This window comes from Physeter macrocephalus, chromosome 17 (genome assembly GCF_002837175.3).
Source record: "Physeter macrocephalus isolate SW-GA chromosome 17, ASM283717v5, whole genome shotgun sequence".
In the NCBI taxonomy this organism is placed as follows: domain Eukaryota; kingdom Metazoa; phylum Chordata; class Mammalia; order Artiodactyla; family Physeteridae; genus Physeter; species Physeter macrocephalus.
The window spans coordinates 1133190-1142776 of NC_041230.1; the positions used below are offsets into that span (position 1 = coordinate 1133190).

The 9587-nt window shown below is 52.3% G+C and overlaps 1 protein-coding gene across 1 annotated transcript in view; it reads left to right on the forward strand.

Moving 5' to 3' along the window:
- LOC102985170 (sperm acrosome membrane-associated protein 6) overlaps positions 1-9587 on the forward strand; it is an 18435-nt gene extending 8848 nt beyond the window's left edge. The window contains exons 4-9 of the mRNA XM_028477827.2: positions 5742-5765; positions 6134-6211; positions 6339-6448; positions 6871-7027; positions 7113-7323; positions 7621-9587. Of these exons, the coding sequence (XP_028333628.1) occupies positions 5742-5765; positions 6134-6211; positions 6339-6448; positions 6871-7027; positions 7113-7323; positions 7621-7654 (614 nt within the window). The 3' untranslated portion in view covers positions 7655-9587. The remainder of the gene's footprint in view (positions 1-5741; positions 5766-6133; positions 6212-6338; positions 6449-6870; positions 7028-7112; positions 7324-7620) is intronic.

Genomic DNA, 9587 nt, shown 5'->3' on the forward strand with positions numbered 1-9587 from the left:
GTACGCGGGCCTCTCGCTGTTGTGGCCCCTCCCGTTGCGGAGCACAGGCTCCGCACGCGCAGGCTCAGCGGCCGTGGCTCACGGGCCCAGCCGCTCGGCGGCACGTGGGATCTTCCCGGACCGGGGCACGAACCCGTGTACCCCGCATTGGCAGGCGGACTCTCAACCACTGCGCCACCAGGGAAGCCCCACAGAAGGTTTTGAAAAGAGCAGAAACAAGTCCAGCTCTGGGTGTAGAAGACCCTGGCGAGGGCTGTGTGTGGGACCGACTGGAGCAGGGGAGAGAGTGGAGGCTGGGAGGCCTGGGTGGAGGCTGCTGTGAAGGAGGCCAGAGCTGGGGCGGGGATTGTGAAGGTGGAGAAGAGGGGATAGGGTAGAGAGAGTCAAGGGCAGGAGGGACGGGGCTTGGATCTGATGAGCTGTTCAGGAAAAGGGGAAGAGGAGGGTTAGGGGCCGTGTCCGGGGTCTGGCTCCATGCCTGAGGGGGCAGTGGGCCATCCCTGAGACGGGGAGCCTGGGAGGAAGAGCAGGGGTGGGGGCAGATGGCCAGCTGGGCGAGGATGTAGTGACTGCCAGGGGCCTGGGGGACATCCAGGGTTCAGCTGGGAGTCAGGGAGACTTGACACTCTGTCCTGAAGGAGCAGGGCTATGAGCCGGGGAAGGGCAGGGTCAGCTCTGGGTGTAGAAAGATCCTCTGGGGCCATATGGAGGACGGACTAGAGGGAGATTAGAGGCTGGGAGAAGCTGTACTCCACAGATATTTATTGAATGTGCCAGGGACACAGCTGTGACCAAAACTGCGAGCCACCTGCCCTCAGGTTGCTTATGTTGATTATTAAACATAATCAGTGAAATGCCATTGATGTCAGTTGGTGATCTGTGCTGTGGAGGAAAACAGAAGGGGGACGGAATGGGGTGGCCATTGGGGTGATCAGAAGAGGTGCAAATGAGAAGGTCCAATTGAGCAAAGACTGGAACGAGGGGACAGTGAGAGCCATGCAGATAACCTGGGGAGAGAGCTTCCAGGCCGAGGGAAGAGCCAGTGCAAAGGCCCTGGGGCCAGTGGTTCTCTAGCCCCACAGTGTGTGTCAGAATCTCCCGGGAGCTTATTAAAATGCAGACTCCTGGGCCCCACCCTCTGCTTCTGAGCAGTAGGTCTGAGGTGGGGCCCAGAAATGGACATTTCTAACAAGTTCCCAGGAGCTGCTGCTGCTGTTCTAGGGACACACTTTGAGAACCACTATGGTGGGCCCTTGGTCTGACCTTAGCCAAGGTGGCTCCTCTTTCCAGCTTATACCCAATGACCATCACTTTAGCCAGTCTCTTCGGCTTTTGCTCTTGATATGGAGAAGCCATTGGAAGATTTTAAGGAAGGAGGGGGTCTGACTAAGGCCACGTGGGTCAAGGGCAGAAGCAGAGAGACCAGTGAGGTCAGTGGTGGCTCGGACCAGATGCAGTGGTTCAGGTGGGCCCAGACCAACCTGCCCCTTACGTGGAAGATGCTGTGTTTTGTTTATATATTTTTTTGCTGGCCACGCGGTGCAGCATGCGGGATCTTAGTTCCCTGACCAGGGATCGAACCCGTGTCCCCTGCAGTGGAAGCTCAGAGTCTAAACCACTGGACCACCAGGGAAGTCCTGGCAGAGTTACTTGTTAATTATCTTCCTAAGGGATATCCTTGTATCAGCCCTATGAGGTGGAGTTTTATAGCCCCATTTTCCAGATGGGCAAGTTGGGGCTCAGCTGGACAGGGAGGATGGACCCAGGAGTTGTCTGGACCAGACGTGTATGGGGTGAGGGGTATGGGAAGAATCGAGGATGACTCCCGGGTCTCTCCCAAATGGAGGACCTGAGAGATGGACGTGCTGACCCAAAGTGGCTCCTGGTGGTGGCAGGTGACACTGTTAGTGTATATAAATCATGGAATGGATAATATGGTGTCAAGGAGGGCAGTGTGTGTACCACAGGTAGTGGTTGCATGTGGAGGCTGTGGAGTTGGACCACCTGGGTTCAGATCTAGCTATGTGACCTTGGGCCGCCTTCCTAACCTCTCTGTGCCTTGGTTTCCCCATCTCAAACTTGGGGATGGTAATACCAGTAGGTGACCCTTCTATAACACGGTGTGCCAGGCACCATTCCGAGCACTTAGAGACATTATCCCACATGGTCATTAAATGGTACCTGGCACATAGTTTGGAAGGGGAATGTTTTATGTTGTATGACATTAAATCCTCCCCGCCAACCCTGTGAGGTAGACACCAATATTGTCCCCGTTTTATGAACGAGGAAACTGAGGATCAGGAAGGTTAAATACTTGGCCGAGGTCACATAGGGAGGAGGATGTGTGATGGCTAGATCAGGTGTGAGACAGGTGTGCTTATAATTAGAAGAGCCAGGACTCAAACCCAGATGATCAGAAACAGTTGAAGTTCCTAATGAAGCGCCTCTTTTGGGGGAGACTTTATAACATCCAGCCATGCCCCCTTGTGGTTCAGTTGATATAGCCCCTGCCCCTTGGCCTCTCTGGATATTTCACTCCATCCCTACTTTACTCCCATGCTTCTCCCCTGCCCCATGGCTGACTTGGTGTATCCCTTCCCCGTGAGTCATTTGGTTTGGTCCACAGATATTCCTTAGATGCCTCCTCCAACATCCTGGCCTCTCATTTGAGCACCCGACTCGGACCACATCCTCCTGACCATCCTGCCATCTCCAGACCACATGCCTGCCTTGTGGCCAAGGAGAGACCACTAAGTCCTTGACCCCTCATTTTGAACCTGCTTCCTGGCTTCAGTGCCCCCTCCAGCTTCTACCCAATGATCATCACTTCAGCCAGTCTCTTACCAGTATTCTCAATTCCCTCCTGTTTGGTATGGTTTTAAATTGCAGAGAAACCTGCAATGGCTTAAGTAAGCTAGAAGTGTATTTCTCCCATAAAAAATAAGTCTTGAGGTAGGCACTTAAGGCTAGTATGGCAGCTCCATTTTCCTGGGAACCCAAGCCCCTTCCAGCTTTCTGCCTTACCATCTTAGGGTATACCCCCTTATCCTCATGGTCCTTTATAACTGCTAGAGCGCCAGCCATCAAATCTAAGTTTCAGGCAACAGAATGAAGGGGAAGGGATCAATAATATGGCACCATTTCTCTCTTAAGGCTACTTTCTGTAACTCACACACGACATTTGCACTTAATCTCAAGGAGCAGAAGTTGGTCATATGATCACAGCTAAGTCACATGACCACAACTAGCTGCAAGGGAGGTTGGGAAATGCAGTCTTTCAGCTGAAGCTGGGAAGGGTGCTTTCTCAGCTAAAATGCAGTATTATGTTACTAAAGAGAAAATAGATATTTTGAGGCAACTGACAATCCCTGTGTATTGGTTTGCTAGGGCTGCTGTAACAAAATACCACAGACCGGGTGGCTTAAATAACAGAAATTTATTTCTTCACAGTTTTGGAGGCTAGAGGTCCAAGATCAAGGAGTCAGTGTCAGAAGGGTTGGTTTCTTCTGAGGCCTCTCTCCTTGGCTTGTAGATGACTGGCTTCCCTCTGTGTCTGTGTCCAAATGTCCTATTCTTCTAAGGACATCAGTCATATTGGATTAAGGCCCACCCTAAAGACCTCATTTTAACCTAATTACCTCCTTAAGACTCTAAGTACAGTTACATTCTGAAGGACTTGGGGTTAGGACTTCAACATCTGAATTTGGGAGGGACACAATTCAGCCCATAGGACCCTGCCATGTTTCTTGCTTTCCAGAACCACCTCCACCTGCAAAACATTATAGCTTGGAGGCCATTTCAGTGGTCAAAACTCAAATATCCATAAGGACAGAGAACATAAAAAGAGTGAGGGACTTCCCTGGTGGTTAGGACTCCACGCTTACACTGCAGGGGGCACAGGTTCGATACCTGGTCGGGGAACTAAGATCCCACATGGTGCCGTGTAGCATGGCCAAAAAAAAAAAAAAAGGAGAAAGAAAAGAAAGGGAAAAAAAAGGAGTGAAAGAGGGATAGAAATGAAGAGGCTGGGAGCTCTGTAAAAGTGGGTGTGTGCCCTGTCTGAAGGGGGAGGCTGCTACTAAGCTCCAGCTAACTGCTGCCTCATGGAAATAACCATCTCTCTTACAGCTCTTCCAAGTTTCTTAAAGGGATGCCAAACATTTTATGTTACTTTTCCCAAATTTTATATGATGGCAACTGGTTCATTTTTAAAAATACTTTCCAGGCCAAATATAACACATCCAAAGGATGGATTGGGGCCACTGCCTCCAGCTGTGGTCTCCATTCCAGTTGGATCCTGGAATTCATTCTACACATACTTATTTCGAAGACTCAGGGCCCTCTCCGGGGTTCTGAGGACACAGCACTAAGAGACAGACTTAAATGATCACTATGTATATGTAAAATATGAATTTGCAAACTGGTGAGAGCTATAATGGAATGAATGGGGCACCATTAGAGACAAAAATAGGGGACTGAATTAGATTATACTTGTGGTCAGGGAAAACCTCTAAGGAGGTGACACAAGGTGTGACATGAAGGATGAGTAGGAGTAGGGGTAGAGATGTGCTGGAAACTGAAGGTGGCATGTGCAAAGGCCCTGAGGTGCTAGAGAATATGGTTCTTTTCATATTAGGGGAAATGAAAGGTGGGTATTAGGGATGGAAGAGAGAGGGAGAGTAGGCCTTGAAAGAAATGTGACCTTTATCCTCCCCTTTCCCCTCAACAAGATAACACAGATGATGCTGAGGGGTTCCACAGTCAGCAGAAGGAAGGAGATTTGGGGATTTGTCAGCCTTTGGGGTAGACAGGGTAGGAGGATGTGGCATGTACCAGAGACATGGGGGTGGAGAGGGGTTGGGGGAGGGGCACAGGCACGACAGCGAGTACCGTCAAGCTCGGCCAGCCTTGGGGAAGGGTCTTTACTACAAGGACTCCCTCTACCCTCCAGGGTCCTTTCGGGTTGCCTTTCCTCATGCCGCGGAGAAAATGCAGAAGATTATATTACAGCTTAAAGAAGGTAAAATAGACCATCTCCTTCCCCCCGGCACAGACAATTAGAAAACCCCACTCCCGAGACTCCCGTCTGCTCCCTTCAGCGCAAACCCCTGGCCCGATCTCTGAGCCGAGCTTCCCTTGGTGGGTCACTCGGGACACAGCCTCTTCCTCTGCTTGGACCACTCTGGGTCCGGCCCCGCCCCTCCGACGGAAGGTTATCTCTAGCTGGGACCGCTTCTTAGGACGGTTCTGTCCCAGATTAGCCCGGGCCACTTCCTGGATCTCTGTGTCTGGCCCTGTGCACTCTCTGAAAGGTTTCCTTTCCAACCGGGCCGCCTTAGGGGCTACTTCCAGCCTGACCACACCTCTAACTGGGCCCCCTAGTTAGATTCTGTCCCCTCCGAGCATCGCCCAGGATCTAAGCCCGCCCCGCTTGACGGAATACACCGGAACTGGCCCTGCTTCCTTGGTGAGAGCAGCAAGCCAGCCGCCCTTTCCCCCCCACCCCGTCTTAGATGCTAGCAGCAGGCCTGTGCCTGACCTCTTAGTGGAATGCTGCAGGCCTGGCCCCGCCTACAGGTGGAATGCTGCAGGCTTGGCCCCGCCCCCTAGGTGGACCGCGGCAGGCCTGGCTCTGTCCCCTTGGAGGAATGCAGCCGGCCGAGAAACGTTTCCTCTAGGGGAACTTCAGGTGGGCACCTGCCGCGACTTACAGGGTAGTAACGCTTGCTTTCTCTCCGCAGTCCAGGCCTGCATCCCTCCCTGCGGTAAGCACATCATTCAAAACTCAGAATTGCGGGGGAAGGGAGGTGGTAGGGGTCGAAACCTGGGACAAATGGGAGAGGACGGGTGGGCCTCTGATCCGAAGGGGGCCAATACGAGCCATGGGGAAAAGTAAGTAAACCGGATATTGTTCACAAACCTCATGAAAGGTGGGTCCGAAAACCAAAGCAAACCAATAGGAATCCTAGAGGCTGGAGAGTGATGAGAGCTGGCCAATGAGCACAGGGAAGGCGGGGCTCAGATTCTGTCTGGCAGGTAGAATCCAAGGAGGTTAAATAGACCTTAAGGTGGCCGAAGGGACCCGGGCTAGGGGAGGCGGATGGAGCCCAGATCCAGCGTTCCCTTCCCATAGGACTCCAGGAGGTCGCCCGGCGTTTCCGCTGCCGAGGGTGCTACTCCACTGTCTGCAACCTCCCGCTAGACTGCCCAGGTGAGGGGCGTGGCCTTGAAGGGCAAGAAACCTGAAAAAGAAGAGGGAGCTGAGGGCGGAGGAGGCGTGGTCTGGGGGCGGGGCCGGACGTGGGCGGGCCGAGGCGGTGATGCGGACCTGTCTTCAGTTCAGGACTTGACGGTGACTCGGGGTCATCAGGCTATGTTCTTTTGCACTGTGAACTTCCAGCTGCCTAAAGAAGAGATCACCTATTCCTGGAAGTTCGCAGGAGGAGGTGTGAGTCGGGGAGGGTCCAGAATGCAGAGTTTAGGAGGCGGGTTATGCTTTACTAGAGGATGGGGAGTCAGGATGCAGAGGGTGGGACTCGGTCTAGATTCAGACTTCGTGCAAGGGGAGGGTCTCGGCGTTTAAGGGTAAGGGACAAAGCTCACAATGCAGAACCAGAGCTCAGGGGTGGGTTATCCGTAAAGGTTTTCGGCGGGAGAGCAAATACTAGGCCCAAGGGGCGGAGTCAAGACTTAGGAGGCGGGACTATGAGTGAAAGATCGGCGAATAAGAGCTGAGGGTGGGGCCAGGGCTCAGGAAGGCGTGGCCTAGCTCGGGGGCGGGGCTTTACTTTGTGGTTTGGCGAGTCGGGGCGGAGAGAATCTCTTCTGGGCTCGGGGCTGGGGGCCACCCTCCTCTCGCCGCTCCCGCAGCTCCGGACTCAGGACCTGTCCTACTTCCGAGACATTCCGCGGGCCCGAGGATACCTGGCACGGATCCGGCCGGTGCAGCTCACGCACCGCGGGACCTTCTCTTGCGTGATCACACACGACCAGCGCCCTCTGGCGCGGCTCTACTTCTTTCTGAACGGTGCGGGCGGGGCGGAGCTGCGCGGCAGGGGCGGGGCTACGTGAGGGGTGGGGCTCGCGCCCGGCTGACGTGCGCGTCCCCGCAGTGACAGGTCCGCCACCGCGCGAGGAAACTGAGCTCCAGGTCTCTTTTCGGGAAGTGTTGCGCTGGGCGCCACGGGAGGGGGAGATGATCGAGCCCTGGACGCCCAGCCTGGGCGAGCTGCTGGCCAGGCCCGAGGCTCTGACGCCGGGCAATCAGTGCCTGCTCGCGGCCGCTGTGGCCTTAGCCTCAGCCAGTGCGACCGTGCTGGCGTGGTGAGTCCCTGGGACCCCAGAATCCCAGCGTCTGGCTCTCCTTTCCCAGACCCAAGAGTCTGGGTCCCCAGCCCCTCTTCCCTCAGATCCAGAGCCAGACCCTCTTACTCAGGAGTCCAGACCCCCACCCCCTCCTTCCTCAGACCAGGAGTCATAACCCCCAACCCCTATTTTCTCAGATATAAGAGTCCAAGCCCTATCACCCACCTTTGGGACCTAGACTCCAGGACCCAGATTTCTGGTCCCCAGCCTCTCCCACACACACACACACACACGAACATCTCCTTTTTTCCCCAGGATGTTCTTTCGATGGTACTGCAGCGGTGACTAACGTATCTTTTTTATCCTATTTCCATCCCTAAAATAAAGAATCTATTTCAGCTCTCTAGATTCTTTCATCTTCAAAGGTGGTCACTACTAACTTAGGAGGAAGAGCGGCACACCCCACAGATGCCCAGGTGCCCATGCCCCCGTCACGACGGTAATAGGCGCAGCTGTCACAGTGCAGGGTCCTGTACTGAGGCTTTAGGTGCAAGCCCAGACCCCTTCCCGGATTTCTGGCAGCATCCTGGACATTTCCGCCTGCAGCAGTCACCCTTAAAGAGTCCTTGATATCGCCCTGAAAGCCTGTTTCCTCCCCCAAGACTTTCTCGCTGTCATAAAGGGCACCATCATCCACCCAGCTGCTCAGCCAGAAACCGAAGTTGAGTTTATTTCCTCCTCCACTTCCAATCTAGTTCCAAATCTCAGCCTTTTCAATTCCTAAATATCTCATGGAGTTGTTCTCTCTCTGTGGTCCGCCACCATCTCTTGGGTGGATCACTGCAGCAGCCAGTCCCCTCTGGCCTCCCTGGCTCTGCTCGGCCTTGTGCCAGCGCAGTGCATTCTCCACAAAGCAGCCAGAGTGATTTTTTTTTTTTTTTTTTTTTTTTTTTTGCTACTTTGGCTAAGGTTTTATTTTTTTTAATTTTTATTGGAGTGTAGTTGATTTACAATACTGTGTTCCTACTGTACAGCAAAGTGAATCGGTTATACATATACATATATCTACTCTTCTCTAGATTCTTTTCCCATACAGGTCATTAACAGAGTACTGAGTAGAGTTCCCTGTGCTATACAGTCGGTCCTTATTAGGTATCTATTTTATATATAGTAGTGTGTGTATGTCCATCCCAAGCTCTAGAGTGATATTTTGAAGTTTGTCAGATCAGGTCACCCCTCTGCTCAGAAAGAACCCTTCAGTGGCTCCCCATTGCCTTTGGAACAAAATCCAGTTCCTTGTCAAGGCCTCCAAAGGCCCCCAAGGTTCTGGTTAACTTTGTCCCAGCCCACTCTTCCCCCTTGATCTTTCTGTCTCGCAGTTCCTCTGGCCTTTGCTCATTCGTTGTATTCATCATGATTCTTCTATTCTCTCCAGGACCTGGGTACATACTATTTTCTGCCTAGAATAATGTTCCCTTTTTTTGTCTAGTTAACTCAGTTATGATTTCCCCTGAATGGCCTTTACATGCATTAACCCATTTAATCTCCAGGACAAGGCTGCGTGGGCGGACACTGTGTTTATGTGCCTGACTCCACCTCCCTCTCCTCCCCCTCTTTACTCTCTAGCCCCACTGGCCTTCTTTTTTTTGTCCCTTGAACATGCAAAGTTCAGTCCTGTCCCTGCGCCTCTGCACATGCTGTTCTTCCTACTTGAAATGACTTTACTCTGAACCTCACAAAGCCACCTCCCTCTCATTGCACAGGTGCCAGCTCAAATGTCACCTCTGACTACTCCCCTCCTCCCACATGACATCCCCCTATTTTATTTTATTTTTAATTTTTTTATTTTTTTTTGGCTGTGCCATGAGGCTTGGGGGATCTTGGTTCCTGACCAGGGATCGAACCCGGGCCCTCCACAATGAAAGCACTGAGTCCTAACCACTGGACCACCAGGGAGTTCCCAACATCCCCCTATTTTAGCTTGTGCATTATATGTGTTCAGGCCTAATGTAAACTTATTTTTTAATTTGGTTTTGTGTCTTCCCCACTTAAAAGGTAAGCTCCTTCATATTCTTATTCACCGATGTTTTCCCCTTCACTGAGTCATTCAATCAGCAAATATTTACTGAGCGTTTACTATGTGCCAGGCATTTTCAAGGCACTGTAGACACAGCAATGAAGAAATCAGAACAGACAAAAATCTGCACCCTCAAGATAGGCGGAGGGGATTAAGAGATACAAGCTATTATGTATAAAATAAATATGCTACAAGGATATAATGT